The 19,102-nt window shown below is 38.6% G+C and overlaps 1 protein-coding gene across 1 annotated transcript; it reads right to left on the reverse strand.

The window, feature by feature from the left end:
* Window positions 1–648: 648 nt before the first annotated feature.
* LOC104104354 (uncharacterized) lies at window positions 649–2,892 on the reverse strand. The gene is made up of 3 exons (XM_009612419.2): window positions 2,596–2,892; window positions 1,120–2,241; window positions 649–1,032 (listed from the first exon to the last, which is right to left on the reverse strand). The coding sequence occupies exons 1-3, from the start codon at window positions 2,890–2,892 to the stop codon at window positions 649–651; spliced, it is 1,803 nt and encodes a 600-aa protein (XP_009610714.2).
* Window positions 2,893–19,102: the final 16,210 nt, after the last annotated feature.

Raw genomic sequence — 19,102 nt, forward strand, 5'->3', positions numbered from 1 at the left:
TGATAAGAAATTAACAAAAATTAGGGAAATGAAAAGACATAATTTTACTATGAAACTGGAACTTCATTTCATTGAATTAGAAAGGATAGAAGGGTTAACATCAAAGCAAAGCAATTAAACTAAAATATCTGGATTACAACCCTTAAAATAATCTAAATACAGAAAAAGCAACAAAACAGACTACTAAGACTCCTTCCTGATGGGAAGAGGAGTTGCTTCCCAGTTGTTGAGCGAGGTATCTGGACCAATCAACTGAATACTTGCACGGCTAGGGCCCTCACCAACTTGAACCTTATTGATCTCATAGAAAATCTCCTTGAGACCTTGGCAAGCTTCATCAATGTCATCCTGAGTAGCAGGATTTTGGACTTCTTCAAATTGTGGCTTGACAAAAGAGTAGGCAATGTGAGGGATTGGTTTGGACAAATTCCAACCATTCTTTTTGCGGGCCTTGGCTCTGTCTATGCCAGCTGATGTTGGTTTAAAACCCAAGCCAAAGGTATCTTTCTTCAAAAAAAGAGCAATAGGGTTTACAATTCCCTGCAGAGAGGATCCTAATCCTTTTCCTGGTTCATAGCCGTTCCTCAACATTTGCGCAGCTACCATCATGGATGTGGCTGAAAGACGGGGATGCAGAATTGATTTTCCTTATTCCACTTGGTCAACCTCAATCACCTCAAAAGCTTGATATATGATGGATTCACACCCTTCCTTGGCCTCAATACATGGAAGGGATAGGTCTTTATAGATGGATGAGTCGTTATCCCCATGAACAACAACTTCTTGCCTGTCATACTCGAATTTGACCATTTGATGTAGGGTGGATGGTAAAGCTCTGGCCATATGGATCCACGACCTTCCCAAAAGAAAATTATAGGAAGTCTCCATATTCAACACTTGAAATACAATGTTAAAATCAACTGGGCTGATTGTCATGGTAAGTTCGATTTCCCCAATAGTGTCTCTTCTTGATCCATCAAAAGCTCTGATGCTGACATTACTAGTTCGAATTCTGTTAGTGTCAATGTTCAGCTGTTGTAGAGTAGAAAAAGGGCATACATCTATACTTGAGCCTCCGTCAATCATGACTCATTTTACGTAGTGCCCTTCACATTTCACCATAAGATGCAAAGCTCTATTGTGCCCAGCCCCTTCCTCAGGCAAATCATCATCGCTGAAAGTAATTCTATTTACTTCAAAGAATCTTTCAGCCATTTTTTCTAGCTGATTCACTGTTTCCTTTTCTGAGACATATGCCTCGTTAAGAGTTTTGATCAACACACGGCGATGCTCTTCCGAGTGCAAAAGCAGAGATAACAAAGATATCTGAGAAGGGGTTTTCCTTAGTTGGTCAATGATTGAGTAGTCTTTCATTTTCATCTTCTTGAGGAATTCCTCCGCTTCTTTTTCTGCAACGCGTTCTTTCACTGGCAAGTGACTTTCCCTGGCTTGCTTAGCTTTTCTCGATTCCTCTGGTGAGTAGTACCTTCCAGAGCGGGTCAAACCCCACATTTTATCTGTTTTTTCAACTATCTCTTTTCCTCTGTATGTCATAATAGTCTTGTTATAATTCCAGGGAATATCTTTTGTGTTTGTCACTGGGACTTGTGCAACAAGTCGGATCACAACTGGCTCTGTTATATTTCTCAAACTATTATTCGGAACGATCTTTTGAATGCCCCTAGGGATGTAAAGTTTTGGACCACCCAATTGAATCTCAAGCTTTTTTGTGCTTCCAGGGACATACAGAGTCATTTTTTCAGAACCTGCCAAGTTCAAACTAGAACTCGCACCTTTCACAATCAACGGTGCCAATTGCGGTGGGCTCACTATCACTTTTGGTTCTTGCCCTATGGTTCCAACATCCATCTCTGTCTTGCTAGACTGCTTATAATCCCGATCATCAAAAATCATCCCAATAAAATGTGTATTATCATGAGCTGGGAGCGGATTATTTGTGATATTAAGAGTATCCTCATTATTTGTTACCACAATTGCCTTTGCTTCAACCAAATTTTCAATGGCTTTCTTTAATGTCCAACAATTTTCGGTACTATGACCTTGGGTGTTAGAGTGATACTCACATCTTGCATTGGAGTCAAAACCTTTTGAATTTGAATTCACATAACGTGGCATGATAGGTTCAATCAACTTCAATTGCATCAACTTTCGATATAGGCTTGTATACGATTCCCCAATTGGGGTGAACTCTTTCTTTGGCTCCTGTTCTCTCACATATTCCTATTGGGGACATGGATTATATGGCACCTGAAAATTTGGCCGGAGTTGACTGGAGCCTTGTGGAATCGGTGCCCGCCATTGCTGGTGATTGGGAGGCCTAGCATAAGCCTGAGCATTAAACACTGTGTATTGTTGTGGGGGAACTGAGTACCGGGGACCCTGAGGTGGATAGTAATGTTGAGGAGAATTGGATTATCCTTGTTGGAATTGCACATAAGAAGGAACTATTCCTCTTTGAACTCCCCCGAACCTAGATGCCATCATGGATCCTTCCTCTTTCTTTTTTCGATTTCCGAAACTGCCTGACCCGCTTTGAATTGCTTGCGTGGTCGCCTTAAGGGCTGCCTGACTCACAATTTTTCCCGACTTCATGCCATTCTCAACTATTTCACCAATCTTAATCACCTCAGTGAAAGGTTTACTAATGGCGGCCAACATGTAATGGAGGTAATCAGGATCCTGATCTTGGAGAAAATAGTCAATCATTTCTGCCTCTTTCATTGGTGGTTTGACCCTAGCAGCCTGCTCTCTCCACTTTATTGCATATTCTCCAAAGATTTCTGTTGGTTTCTTTTTTATGTTGACGAGAGAGGAGCAGTCTGGAACTATATCAATATTGTACTGAAACTGTTGGATAAAATCTTGAGCCATGTTTTTCCAAACGTGCTAGTGAGATATTTCTTGATTTATGAACCACTCTTAAGCAATTCCTGTCAAACTTTCCCCAAAATAAGCCATGAGTAATTCTTCTTTGCCTCCTGCTCCCCTTAATTGGTTACAATACCTCTTCAAATAGGCAACGGGATCACCATGCCCATCATACTTGTCAAACTTGGGGGTCTTGAAGTTGGGTGGCAAATGAATATGGGGGAACATGCGTAGATCGTTAAACGAAACACTCTTGTGCCCTCCCAAACCCTGTATGTTTCTCATAGCTTGTTCGTTTCTCATAGCTTGTTCCAGGCTCTTCATTTTTCTGGTTATTTCCTCTTGTTCCATATTCTTGTCGGGCTTTTCGATCTCGATTGGGAACACGTTCTGAGGAGTATGCTTGTATGAATCTGGAATCTTGAAAGCCAGTTCTGTAGAGTAATGTTGGACATCATGAGCATTCAGTTGTGGATCATGGTTGGACTTTTGAGCAAGAGTCGGTTGAGGAATAGTGAAAGTAGGGACAATGGGTACAGTAGGTGGGTCATTTCTGAGGGTACGATTGGAGGACGTGGAATGGAGGTACTGGGGATTGTGGGAAGGTTAATGCTCAAACTAAATCCGGGTTAGTACAATGGGTTACTTGTTATGGAGATGGGCACTTGATTTGCAACTGACACAGTATGAAGATTATCCGAAGGCGGCGGTGCATGTCCATTCACCCAGGCTTTGTACATCTCTGCCAATTATTGTTTCAAGACTCTTACTTCTTCAACCAGTCATGAACCTTGTTCAACCAATTGTCCATGGACATCATCATTATCTGACTCATTCTCACTATTGTTTGCCATTCTACTTTTTCCTTTTGATCTCGTGTTGTAAGGGTGAGTCGCCAGTTTAAACCACAAACCAACCACCTCTGTTTAACTTTATCTTTTAAAATGACAAATAACAAACGTGTTAGAGTTAGGCATTTTGCAGATATTAATCACACATTGTATGTCATGCACCTAATGCCATTTTTATTTCCAAAATAATCTTGGAAGGCTTCATGCTTCATCCCGGCTTATTGATTTATTTCCTCTTGAATTTAACGCTCTTTTTTTTTCTTTCCTTTTTTTTTTCATTTCTTTTTTTAGATTAATTATGGCTATGATCGCATCCGATGAGGATTGCCTATGTATCATGACGCCGCATGAATCAGACCATTACTTAGTTCAGGGGGGAAATAATAACAATTTTGATTGATTTTTTTAAAAAAATAAATAAAATAAAACAAACTAAAATAGTTTTCATTCATTTTCAATCAAATCTTTTTTATATATACAATGAGAGAAAATGAAATATATAGAAACTGACTCTAAAGACATGAACATGACTGGAATAAAACAAACATTGATAAGAATAAAAGACTCCAAATATAAAATTAAAATGCGACAAACAAAAATGAAACTAAAAGCTAATTTACTGCACTAAAACTTTAGTCTTCAATGGTCTTCTTGCTTAAATTGATATCATCAATGATCTGCATCTCTTGGCCTCCACTCTCCCCCCAAAGTCTCGTACAAATTTTGAAACACCGCTGGCAACTGTGGGACGAGGGCACGTGCCTGTTGACCAACTTTCTCATTGTTTAGATGGCAATGATCATCATGAATATATGCTGTTTTTTCTGCCAATCGAAGTACTTGCTCTCTAGCTTGCTCCATATTCACGTGACAATTCTGCAACCACATCTGGGTAGTGTTAAGGGTGTGCCCCATCTGAGCCTCCCGTCCCTCATATTCTTCAATGCGACAGTTTAGCACACCTCTCTCAATCATCCACTGACGCTGCTCTGCCTCAAAATCTGCATGTTGATGACCCCTCTTCTGCCTTTTTATTTCTTCTAATTGTGCATGAAGCTGACCCTTTGAGCGTATCCAGTGGGCCATTTCTATTTCAATCTGCTCTTTCTGCTGATCAAACTCCAATTATTTTTGGTGCGCATCCTCTTCAATGATACTCAATCCAGTGGGCCCTTTCAGCATTTTTGTTCGCCTCAACTCTTCTGACTAAACCAATCGTGTTTGCCAGTTCTTCTTCTAAGGGGCCGCCTCATTTTTAGCATGTTTTAGATCTTTATCCATGACCCGTAAGGCAAATTGATAATCTTTCTCAATATTTAAATGAATCTGAGCGACTCCGGCTTGTTGCTGGGCTTGTTGTTTGGCTATGGTCATCTGAGCATGCTCCAATTCCTCTTTCAGCCATTCTATAGTTCTTTGATCATTTCTCCTCATGTTCGACCCCTCAGGCCTATCTCCAAATGACGAAGCATCATTAAACCAGGTAATATATTCAGGAATAACCTCTCCACGATCTCGGTCTTTTACCATCTCATTCAACTCCGAGACTTTACTTGCATACCAAATTTTTATAATTTCTTTTTCGTCATGAGGTTGATCTTTACCAAAATCATAACAGAACTTACTCATATCTCGTATTGGTGGCACCTCTTATAGTCATGCAAATTGGCGCATTACCCGAAGTGGAGCATAGGGCTGAACACCATCCAATCCTATGAGTACCAAATAAAAATGGTATGCAGACTCACAGATGACCTCTTTAGAGGAGAACCAATCGTAATTCTAAGTGATCCGTTTGGCGGACAGAGTAAGAAGTAGTTCTTTCCAGGCATCTATCCTTTCTGGTAAGTCACATTCGTCAATTCTTTTCTGGTGATCATAAGTATGATTGGGCCATAGCTCCCTAAAATCAGTGATCGTAGGATGACGATAAAAATACTCCAAAAATTATATCTGTAGCAAAATGTTGCAGCCATCAAAGTTTCGCGCGCCCAATTTACATCTAGTTAAAGCACGAAAAATGCAAGAAAGAATTATAGGGACCAAAGTATAATCATCCCCTTCTGAAGTTAGAGCCTCAACTACACCTGCCAAGTGTAGGTCAATGCGTCCTTCCCTTAACGAGAAAACTACACGCCCCAAAAAAGCAACCATAAATGCAAACCTTCTGTGAACCTTCCATGTTTCCTTATTTTTCTTTGATTTTAATTTTTCCCACATTCCTTTCGAAATTGCATTCTAGGCCATACAAGTGAAACATAAATCCCAACTTAACCCACTTGCCTCCTAAACCTTCATATTGTCGGTAATTTCTGTTCAAGAGCTTCAGAAACTTACCCTCATTCACATTTTTTAGTACTATGGGCCTTTGGCGGCGAAGATTGCGGCCCCACCCCTGAAAATGGGCGATTTCCTCCAAGGTCGGAGTCATTTCACAATCTGTAAAACGGAACACATTATTTTCAGGATCCCAATGCGGAATCAAAGTTTCGATCACATCCCTCCTGGGTTTGATCGTCAATCAAATGTCTCTCCACCAATCCCATAACAACTGTGGTATCTGACCGACAATCAGAAAATCAGGTATCCCTTCTGATCTGAGCCTCTTTTCAGATTTACCTCTTTCCCCACTCATGGTGTGCCTGTTTACCCAGACACGAGGTTAGGTTTTAATCAAATATATTATTGACACAAAAAATCCTATTTCTTGGGTTTTGACTCTATAAAAATAAAAAATAAAAGCCAAACTGTGGGACTAAAAAAAATTACATTAGTAAATAATTATGAAATTAAAAAATAAAAGGCTCAAAATGACTATTTTTTCGTAAAATCAAGTGAACAGAAAAAAAAAATGGCCTCTTTTGTTAAAACGACCATTTCGCATTTCTAAGGAAGGTTTCAAGGCTATTTCGACAAAAGGATCGGACGCAAGGACAAAACTAGTCAAAAGAGATAAAACTGACAAAGTGACTATATTATTATTATTATTATTATTTGAAAAAAAACAATAATAGTCCATAGACAACTTTTTTTTTGTTTTTTTTTTAAATTTTTTTTATGGGGTTGAACCTGATGAAGGTTGCCTACGTATCTCACATCCGGTGAGAATCAAACCCGCGTAGTTCGATTTAAATAAATTAAAAAAACCATTTTGAAAATTGTGATTTTACACATTAGAACCCTTCAAAATTTTATTTTTAAAAAATGGGGTTTTTATGAAAATTTTGAGAAAATTTTCTCTTTCTCTCTTCCTTGTTCAATCAATCTATCCTAATGGTGGTCAATATTTCAGTAAAGCCTACCAAATAATATTATATGTAGCACAGAAAAATGAACATGTTGGTCTGAAAAATTGGTATCTGTCCTAGACGGGCCTGGCCCCTGTGCCGAGTCCCGCTAAGTCCAATGCACATGATGCAAATAAAGCGTAGCCTACTAGGGATATTCATTGTTGGTGGCTTATTTTTCTAAGTTTTCAAATCCTAAAGGAGATGGTATCTAGACCTGGCTTACCCGGGTGAACGACCCGAGTTGTGGAGCGTTAAACGTCACCAGTAGTAGAACAACACTGGCTAGCTAACGGCTCTCCCGCCTAAACATGTGTGACTAAAGTCTTCCCCAGAAGCTGGTAGGCTAACTGGCTTTATCTCAAGACAGAAATCTTATGATGCTGGTAGGCAAACACAACATAACTACCTATCAGAAGACTCGGAGAGGTGTGAGAGAGGATACAATTTATATCACAGTTCACATAAATATTAAAGGGGTAAATAAGCGACAAATAGCACATGAGGCTCCCAAACACAATAATATCCAAAACATGATAAAAGCCAAATAAGAATCAATATACAAAGCTCGAATTCTTATTAATTGCTCCCCAGCAGAGTCGTCAGATCTGTCACACCTCTTTTTTCCCACGCAACCCTATTACGAGGTTGAGTTAGAAGAGTTTTTTCAATTAAAGTGAAGTTTTAAAAAGGGATTATTTATTATTTAGAGTCGCCACTTGGGATTGAGTTTTGGTGTTCCAAGTCACCTTTTATTGAATCCCTTATCAAAAGGAATATTTTACTCCTAATTTATGGGCTACGAAAACAGAAAACTGAGTAAGGAATTCTGTTGATCGAGGGGAAGGTATAAGGCACCCCACGAGTCCCGTGGTTCTAGCACGGTCGCTTTATTGACTAATGTAAGGCTTAAATCAATTTTTAGCTATTCTTGTATTTTATTGATAATGGCTTATTTATTACCGCTTAATTAATTTATATATATATATATATATATTGTGTTCACCAAGATGCGGTACGCACACAAGGTACTTCTTTGAAATTAAATGTTAAACCAAGGTATGGAATATACACATGGTTATAACATAATTATTTTAAATTTAAAGGCATCGAGACGCGGAATGCACACATGATCCTTTTATTATTTAAGCATATCAATCCAAGGTTCGGGTATGAACACATGGACTAATATTTAAAGTACATCTAAAGTTTTTCTAGTGTTTTAGAGTATTTCATTTGTTTTCTCTCTTTCAGATTCGAGACATTTATTTGTGTAATTTTATTATTATTACTTATTGCAACGAGTCTTAAATTAGTTCATGATTCATCTCGCTACCTTATAAATATTGTTTACCACTCCAATGATTTATTCCTTGAAATAGCTAATTCGAATATCATTTTAATACTAATACATGAACTTTCAAACAAATGCATGAATTAATTACCTAAGAATCTGTAACGAGACTAATGAAAACATTAGACATGCATCTTTACTTAAAAGAATAAAAGAAGAAGTAGAAGAAAAATGGGCAACCTACTATTTTGTGCAGCCAATTCATTGTAAAATTTTAAGATACAACGATTTAATATATATGTACTGATTCTAACATATTTACAAAGAAACAAGACTAGGCAATCTGAACAATGGACTGAACCATGGAAAAACTCTTAACAATCATATTTCTTTATCCAAAACGAATCAAATTCTAAGGTGTCAAAAAGATTTAAATAATGTTAATGAGAGAGTCAAAAGCACATTTCATACGTAATAACAAAACTAAAAAAAAGAATTAGAAGAGTTTCTTCTCTTAAAATATTTCAAACAATGCAGAATTCATTCAATCTCTGAATCACTTTTCAAAATGCAAAACTAGAACCTTAAAATAAGTAAAAGATGAGTAGATCATATAGAAGAGAACCTGTAGAGCAAAGCTTCTTCACTATATAAGAGAGGAGCCTTCAAAATAATTTTATAATGACGTAAATCCTAGCGACAAGCAGCAGCGAGAAGAGATAGGAACACCCTGATCAAGACTAAAATCTTAGAGTGAAAACGGAACCCGAACGATAAACCGAACGTCGATTGAAATTTAAAATTCTATTTAAACTCCATGTTTTCTCCTTAGAAAATCTTTTAAATGAAAGGATGCAATTCTTTCTTTATTCAAGGAAAACAAAACCTGATCCCCCTTCTTTCTTTCTCTCGTTCTTTTCTTTTAGATAGCAGTAAAGTTTTTTCCTTTTTTTTCTCTTTTACTAATCTAAATGTATGCCTTATATAGAGAATGTGTAATAGTGTGTGTGTTGATGGAGAAGAAGAGTGAGAATGTGGGGGGGGGGGGGAGGGCGTGTGTGTGTGTGTGACGGAAATGGGGATATGGGGTTGGGACGTGAGAGACGTGAGTGAAAATGGGGAAGGAAGTGATGGAGGAGTCATGGATGAGTTGCAAAAGTTTTGAAGTTAAATTTGTTACAAACTCTTTTAAAACATCACGTGAGTAGTGGCTGCTTCTTCTTCTTCTTCCTTTTTTTTGTTTATTTTCTTTTATTAATAGAATTCAAATAAATATGAAGACAAAAAATATTAATTAACTAGCTCTAGACTAACAATATATATATATATATATATATATATATATATATATATATATATATATATATATATATATATATTAAGATTAGGCCTAAAGAAAATATTTACACTAAAATAGTATATAATTTGGGTGTGGTCAAAAATTAGTTGTTCATAGTGACGAGCCCAACAACAAAATCCATAGTAATACGCTCCCCCTTCCACTCGGGAATCTCAAGTCTCTGAAGCAAACCGCCCAGCCTCTGATGCTCGTACTTGACCTACTGGCAGTTTAAACACCAAGCCACAAACTCTACTATATCTTTCTTCATTATTCTCCACCAATAATGTTGCCTTAAATCCTGATACATCTTGGCGGCACCCCGGATGAATGGAGTATCGCGAACTGTGGGCCTCCTCATGAATCAACTCATGTAACCCATCCATACTGGGCACACAAATACGACCATACATCTGTAACACCCCATCATTTCCAATAGAAACTTACTTGGCATCACCATGCTGCACCATGTCCTCAAGGACAAGAAAATGGGGGTCTTCATACTGACGCGCTCTGATGCGCTCATACAAAGAAGACCGAGAAACCACACAAGCAAGAGCTCGAATAGGATCTGAAATATCTAACCTCACGAACTGATTGGCTAAAGACTGAACATCCAATGCTAGCGGTCTCTCACTAACTGGAATATACGCAAGGCTATCCATACTCACAACCTTTCTACTCAAGGCATTGGCCACCATATTGGCCTTCCTAAGATGATACAAAATGGTGATACCATAGTCTTTTAATAGCTCCAACCACCTTCACAGCCTCAAGTTTAGATCCTTTTGCTTAAACAAGTGTTGTAGACTCCGATGATCTGTGAATGCCTCACACGATACACCGTATAGATAGTGCCTCCAAATCTTCAATGCGTGAACAATGGTTGTCAACTCTAAATCATGAACGGGGTAGTTCTTCTCATGGGGCTTTAGATGGTGCGAAGCATAAGCGGTCACCTTACCCTCCTGCATTAAGACACACCCGATGCCAATCCGGGAAGCATCACAATAAACTATATATGAACCCGATGCTGATGGCAAAACTAGAACTAGAGTTAGATCAAAGCAGTCTTGAGCTTCTAAAAGCTCTCCTCACACTCATTAGACCACCTGAATGGGGTACCCTTTTGGGCAATCTAGTCAAAGGTGTAGCAATGGACGAGAAACCTTCCACAAAACGACGATAATAACCTACCAAACCAAGAAAGCTCCGAATCTCAGTAGCTGAATACGGCCTGGTCCAACTTTGAACTGCCTCAATCTTCTTTGGATCTACTTTGATCCCCTCAATAGATACCACGTGGCCCAAGACCGCCACCGAGTCAAGGCAAAACTCATACTTGGAGAATTTAGCGTATAACTTCTTCTCCCTCAAGGTCTGGAGTGCAATCCTCAGATGCTGCTCATGATCCTCCTGGTTGCGCGAGTACACCAATATGTCGTCAATTAATACAATAACGAATGAATCAAGATATGACTAGAATACACTATTCATCAAGTGCATAAAGGCTGCTAAGACATTGATCAAACCAAAAGACATCACAAGAAACTCGTAGTGCCTATAGTGGGTCATGAATGCCGTCCTCAATACCAAAATCAATATCCCTGTCGGGTGGCATACCCGGCAGGTCTGCAGAAAACACATCTGGAAAGTCTCTCACTACCAGAACTAACTCAATGGTAGGAGTATCCGCACTAACATCCCTCACAAAGGCCTAATATGCGAGACATCCCTTCTTAACCATCCGTTGAGCCATCAAATATGAAATCACTATATTAGGAAAATAATCCAAGGAACCTCTCCACTCAACCATAGCCAACCCCGGCATCACCAAGGTCACGGTCTTTATGTGACAATCAATAATAGCGTGACATGGTGACAACTAATCCATGCCTAAAATCACTTGAAAATCAACCATGCTAAGTAGTAAAAGATCAACTCTCATCTCTAATCCCCAATAGCCACCACACACGATCGATATACATGGTCCACAATAATATAATCACCCACTGACGTAGATACATGAACATGTGTAACTAAAGTATCACGGGGCGTATCCAAATAATGAGCAAAGTACGATGACATATATGAATAAGTGGAACCAGGATCAAATAATACTGAGGCATCCTTGTGGCATACTAAAACAATACTTGTCATCACAATGTTCGAAGCAACTGGCTCTAGCCTAGCGGGAAAAGCAAAGCATTGAGTCTGACTACCACCTGTCTGACCTCCCCTCTAGGGCAACCTCAACCCGAACGACCTCCACCTCGAGCTGGCTGAATGGGTGATGTAGCAACAGGTGTAGGGGTCATAGACTAGCCTCCTTGCTGCACTGGACCTCTGCAATGACGGGGACAATACTTCCTCATATGCCCCAACTCACCACATTCATAGTAACCTCGATCTTGAAATAACGGTGGGGCCTGAATCGGACCCTGAGAACTAGAATAACCACTGAAAGAATACGGTACCGATGAACCATTAACTGATGGAGAACGGTACGAGCTCTGAGCTGTAAGTTCAATGAAAGTGACTGACCTCGATGAGTACTGTATGAACTATGGCAAACTGATGCACCACGATGAACCGAACAAGTCAACTGAGTGGGCCTATAAGGACGACCTTTGTTGTGAAGTGACTGACCTCCAGATGAGGTACCACTGAAACCACCTGACCATGGTGCCTCTTGCCCTCTCTCTCCTCACGCTCAAGCCTGCAAACTGACTCTAAGCGCCTGGAAATCTCGACTACTGGGTCAAACCTAGCATTCGTATCGGCCTCTCGAGCTAGATTGTAACGTAAACCATAGTTTAGGACATCAATGAATCTCCTAATCCTCTCTCTCTCAGTGGGAACCAACCATATAGCATGACGGGCCAAATTCGTGAACCTCATCTCATACTGAGTCACAGTCATGTCCCTCCGGCCTGTGAAGTGACTGGTACAGCTTGAACCGTAACTGCCTGAGCTAGGCTCATGCACACCATCAAAATCTCGGCTAAGGCCTCCTGAAAGCCAGGAATAACGATAGGCATTGTTGGTGCCTGAGTTAGCCCCACCTACTCAACAACATCTAGTACCTGCTCCTCAGCTGGAGCGACCAGTGGCTCTATATGTGCTGCTCTGGTTGTAGTACAAGCCACACCTCGGCCTCTACCATGACCCCTGCCTCTCGCGGCCCTAACTAGTGGTACTAGTGACTATCCGCCTGATTCGGTCACACATGTCCTCACCATCTATGAGAGAATAGAAGAGTCAAGGTTCAAACTTTGGAAATAACAAATTAGCACGATAAGAATGCAAGAAAGTGAAGTTTCCTAATAGTTCGGTAGCCTCTTGAAGATAAGTACAGACAATTCTGTATCGATCAACAAGACTCTACTAAACTTGCCCGTGACTCGTGAGACCTAAGAAACCTAGCTCTAATACCAACTTGTCACGACCCAAACTCTCTAGTCGTGATGGCACCTAACCCCAACCCATTAGACAAGCCAACAATCACATAATAACAATGAAATCGAATAAACATGGTTAAATAACTCAACAACAGAAAAGTAATATGAAATATCCGAGAACATAGCCATAAAACTACTACAATCATCCCCAAAATCTGGTATCAACGAGTAGACGAGCACTACCGAATAACAAGATAAAAGTAAAATCCTCAAATACAACTTTTTGAACAATAGAACAATAAATATATAAATAACTGAAAGAGAACTTCAAGGACTGCAGGCAACATAGCAACTACCTCGTAGTCATCCAAAGGCTGGCAATAACTCAAGTTTGGAAATCACCTCGACCGGATGTACCTGGATCTGCACACGAAGTGCAGAGTATAATATGAGTACAATCGATCCCATGTACTCAATAAGTAACAATACTTACCTTGGGCTGAAAGCAGTGACGAACTCAGAACAATAGCCAAATACCAATATCAATAACAAGTAACAGTTCAGAATATAAAGAAAAAACTGTAGAAACAAGTAGCTCAATGATATCATGTTCCGCTTAGTCACATTTCAAAATTTTAGACATGCTTTCAAGTACAACAGTTAAAGCCCAACACGGATAAAGCACCTCATTTAATAGCTAGCATGTGGGAGGTACACCTCTATGCCTATATGTCAAGTAGGGGTGGCAATATGGTTAAAACAAAATAGTTAACCACCCATGTTATCCACTAAAAAATGGGTTGGATACTGAACTTTTTAAAAATGGGTCAAATATGGATAAAAACCATATTATCCATTTAGAAAATGGATAACCAATGGGTAACCAATGAATAATTAATAGGTTTAACTTTTATATTTGTAAAGCCTCAAATTGGGGGTTTCTCAAGTTTGAGAGACTAGAAATTCTCCCAAAAGTGTTCATATTCAATGTCGGTTAACCCATTTTTTATCCGTATTAAATATGGCTCGGGTCGGATAATTTATCCATTTTTTAATTACTCATTTTCGACCCGAACCATATCCAACCCGACCCGCCCGTTTGCCACTCCTAATGTCAAGTATATATGTAAATCAACAATATCATGGTGGATCTATCAATACTCACACTTAGCACTGTACGGGTGCCTGACATGACCGCCCATCATCAAGCAGGTTTGTAAAACACTCTACCTGTGCCCATTGCTGGCATGTTAGACTCCTGAGGGGTAGATCCTACCCAAGCACTAATCATAATCATTTATCCCAATAGTGAGGCATGGTGCTCGCGTCGCCTTAAACCAATAATACTTAGCCCAATATGGGCTTGTTGTGCGTGTTACCTCAAAATCAATACCAAACCGGCTCTATGGCCCAAACTCAGTCATTTACCGTTGATGTCTCAGATAAACACATCTTAAAATGCTCAATTTAACAGTGTTACACATAGAGGAATCAAGAACATGTGAGTAATCAAATAAGAAGTACTAAGACAGAGATATCATACACGGATATAGCATCATGACGGAGAACATGTGTACAAATAAAGCATATAGCTCCGAGACAACAAGAGTAGCCCTATCAAGTATCAAACAATAGCACTTAGCCCAGACATAATGTCTAACGTGAATCACTGTTCAGATGATTAAACAACTATGAAAAATACGGATATAATAGGATATGATAGCAAAACAAGCCTGGTAATAGCCTAAAGGAACCATGAACGCACTGGTGCACGCACACACGCTTGTCACCCCAATATCTTTCATATAACGCAGTTCTCATGGTTAAATACCCTCAAATCCAAGTTTAGATGTGTTACTTACCTTAAAACGTGCAAATTAATACTCCAACAAGCCCTTCCCAAGCGTATCGGCCTCCAAATAACTCGGATCTAGTCACAAACAACTCAATATCAACAAATATGCCGTAGGAAATAACTTCAAACAATAAAGTTTCGATCTTTATCAAATTCAAAAATTCAACCCTAGGCCCGCACCTCAAAACCCGGTCAAACTCATAAAATCCCGAACATTCATTCAATAATGAGTTCAACCATGCAAATTTCATTCAATTCCGACCTTGATTCGACCTTCAAATCCTTAATTTTTACTTTAGGAAGTTTTTACAAAAATCCCTCATTTCTTCACTTTAATTCACTAATTACACTCTAAAAAAAAAGATGGAATTATGAAATAATAACAAATCCGAGTCAAAAATATTTACCCCAATCTAAATCTTGAAAATCCCCTCCAAAATCGCCTAAAGCTGACCTCTCTACCTCAAAATGTGATATAATAGATCTAACCCTTAAAATGGGATTTAAAAGAGTCTGCCGAGTCATTCCTCTTCGCGAATAGGGATGATGACTCGTGTTCGTGAAGCACAAATCACACAAGTTGCTAAAATCTCTTACGTGAACGCAAACGCTTGGTTGCAAACGCGATGTTCAAGACCCTACAGCTACGCGATCGCACTCCTGGTCTCGCAACCGCGAAGGGAAAACTCCTGCCTCCCATGGGCCTTACCTCCCTTCTATGCGAACGCGTCACCTTGCTCGCGTTCACGTTGAACAACCTGCCTCAACCTTCACGAACGCGATGCACAATTTCCTCCAGCCACTAAATAACTCTACGCATTTACGATCCTCTCTACGCGAACGTGAATAAGGGAACCAAATGCACAGGTTCAGCAGTCCTATCAAATTCGAAATGAAGTCGAACTTGATCCGAATCATACCCGAGGTCCCCGGGACCCTGTCCGAACATATCAACAGGTCCTAAAACAAAATACGAACTTACTCGAAGCCTCATATCACATCAAACAACATCAAAATCACAAATCGCATATCAAGTCAAGCCTAATGAACTAAAGAACTTTCAGCTTCTAAAATCGATGCCGAACCATATCAAATCGACTCCTAATGATCTAAAATTCTGCACACTAGTACTAAATGACACAACGGATCTATTCCAACTCCCGGAACCAAAATTTGAACCTGATATCAACAAAGTCAATTGTCGGTCAAATATCTCAACTTTCCAACTTTCGCCAAAAAGCCTCAAATCAACCTACGGACCTCCAAATCAATATCCAGACATACGCCTAAGTCTCAAATTACCATATGAAGCTATTAGAACCATCAAAACTGCATTCCGGAGCCGTCTACACAAATGTCAAACTTCGTTAAACTCTTTCAACTTAAGCTTCCAACCACCCCGGAAAGTCACATAATCACAAACAAGTATATAAGAAGCAATAAATAGGGAAACAGAGCTACAATACACAAAACGACCGGCCGGATCGCTATAGCAAAGTTAAAGTGTAATAAGGGTGGTCAGTTGACCACCATTATTAGGATTATACTGTGTATATAGGTAAAATATTAGGATTTGCCACTGTGCATAGCCCAGTGGCAAAGGTTGGTAGAAATGTCTAACAACTGCAAGTTCGATTTCTGCTTTCTACAATTAACAATTTTTTTTAGAGACAAGCAGACTAAACAACGTCGTTTTCATTGTTTGACTTACTTTATAAAATAAAAAATTTAGGAGTAAACAAATCTAATCCCTAAAAAGTCAAAAATCGATCCATCCCCGATTCTTCATTCATTACGCAAACAAAAAGAAAAAACCTAGGTCAATTTTGGTCTCCATCTTCTCCGATTTCTCTGCCAGTGACTAGCGAACTTCTGCGTTTGGAAGTTCTTGCTGCTCTCCGTCTCTGCCGGCGCTACTAGGTACTCCGACTGTCCGACAACTCCTCTCCGCAATTGAACTGGTTCGAACTTCGAATCTCTTGTCTTTCTTTTCTCTTTTTTTGCTTCAAAGTTTCAGTTGTAGTGTTATATTTCTCTGATTTTTGGTATGGTAAACCTATGTGTTACACTACTGATTTTGATCTCCCAACAATGAATAATGGATAATGAGTAATAGTTAAAGTTTACTGATTTTGTGTGTATCCTAATGAGTTAGAAATAATATGTTTTAACTACTTTATACATTCAGCAGTTTGAAGTTGCAATGAACTTGTTAAAATTTTACAACAAAGTACCAAAAATAAGTACGGCTTCTCAAAATTAGTCTAACCGAGAAGAAAATGCCGATTAATTAGATTTTACCTCGCATTCTTCTCTAATACAAGAAATTGATGCAAATGGTCCAATTTTCCGATCCAGTTGAAGGAAATCCAATATTGGAGAATCATCCAAACCATCGCGATGGAATGAGGACATATATTCAAAGTGGTCCTTGCCAACCTAGGTATCATGATTTCCCTCAATCTGACTTTTCTGGATTTAAGCATCATTTTAATCCTAAATGATTTGATGAATTTAATTGGTTGGAGTATAGTGTAAGTACCAATGCTGCATATTATTTAGCTTGTTATTTGTTTAAGTGCGGAAGTATTCATCAAGGTGGTGGTGATATTTTTTCGAGTAAAGGATTTAGAAATTGCAACAGAAAAGATTATTTTACAAAACATATTGGTTTGTCAAATAGTATTCACAATCAAACAAATAGAAATTGTGATGATCTAATGCGGCAATAACAGTCTATTATTGTTGCATTTGACAAACAGTCTGATCAAACTAAGCGTGAGTATTGGCTTCCCTTAAATGCTTCACTTGATGTGGTAAGGATTCTCTTGAATCAAGGACTTGCATTCTGCGGTCATGATGAAAGTGAAACGTCATTGAACAAGGGTAATTTCATTGAAATTCTTTCATGATATGCAGATAAATGTGATAAGATTAAACCCTTAGTTTTGAAAAATACTCCAAAAAATAATAAGATGACTTTTTCATAGATTCAAAAAGAAATTGTGACTGCATGTAAGATAGAAACAATTACAGTTATAATAGAGGATCTAAATGGTGACTACTTTGCTTTATTAGTTGATGAGTCTTTAGACATATCACGCAAAGAGCAAATGACTATTGTTTAATGATATGTCAATAAAAAAGGAAGTGTGTCGGAGAGGTTTATTAGCATTGTTCATCTTCGAGATACTAGTGCTTTATCTCTAAAGAAAGTAATTGTCGATGTACTTGTTCATTATTATTTAAGTTTATCTTCTATACGTAGACAATGTTATGCTGGGAAAAACAATATGCAAGGTGATATTAAAGGTCTTAAGAAGTTGATTAAACAAGAAAGTAGATCGGCTCATTTTATTCATTGTTTTACACATCAACTTCAATTGACTCTTGTTGCGATTTCTAAGAAGTGTGTTCAAGTAGGTGAACTTGTATTATTGGTTTCAAATATTTTTAATGTGTTGGGAGTTTCTTTTAAACATGTGGATGAATTTTGAGAATCTCAAAACAAAAAACTCCAAGAGGCATTAGATTTGGGTGAACTAGAAACAGGTAGAGGCTTGAATCAAGAACTTAGTCTTGTTAGAGCCGATGATACTCGTTGGAGATCTCACTACAAGTCATTTAAAAATTTTATTTGTATGTTTGGCTCTATTGTTGATATTTTTGATACTCTTGTTGAAGATACTGGTATTTTAGATGATAGCGCTAAGGCATCGGGGGTATCTCGAAGCTTGTCAAACATATAAGGTTGCTTTCTTGTTGCATTTAATGACAAATATTTTGGGAATCACAAATGAGCTGAATGTATCCTTACAAAAAAAGAACACGATATTGCAAATACCATGCTACTTGTTCAAGTAACAAAGAAAAAATTACAAACTTTAAGGAGGTATGATGAATATGATTCGTTTGTTGATAAAGTATCTATATTTTGTATGAACATGATATTTTGGTGCCTAATTTTGATGATCCATATGTTAACTTTGGAAGATTACAACGAAAGTATGCTGATCATGCTGTCTTTCATCATTATCGTGTTGAAGTGTTTTGTAAAGTTATTGATTGAAAATTTCAAGAACTTAACGATCGTTTTGACGAAGTGGCGACTGATTTGCTTCATGGAGTTGCTTGTTTGAATCCAAGTGACTCATTTTCAAGTTTTGATATAACCTAAATAATGAAA

This window comes from Nicotiana tomentosiformis, chromosome 7 (assembly GCF_000390325.3).
Source record: "Nicotiana tomentosiformis chromosome 7, ASM39032v3, whole genome shotgun sequence".
NCBI classification, from domain to species: domain Eukaryota; kingdom Viridiplantae; phylum Streptophyta; class Magnoliopsida; order Solanales; family Solanaceae; genus Nicotiana; species Nicotiana tomentosiformis.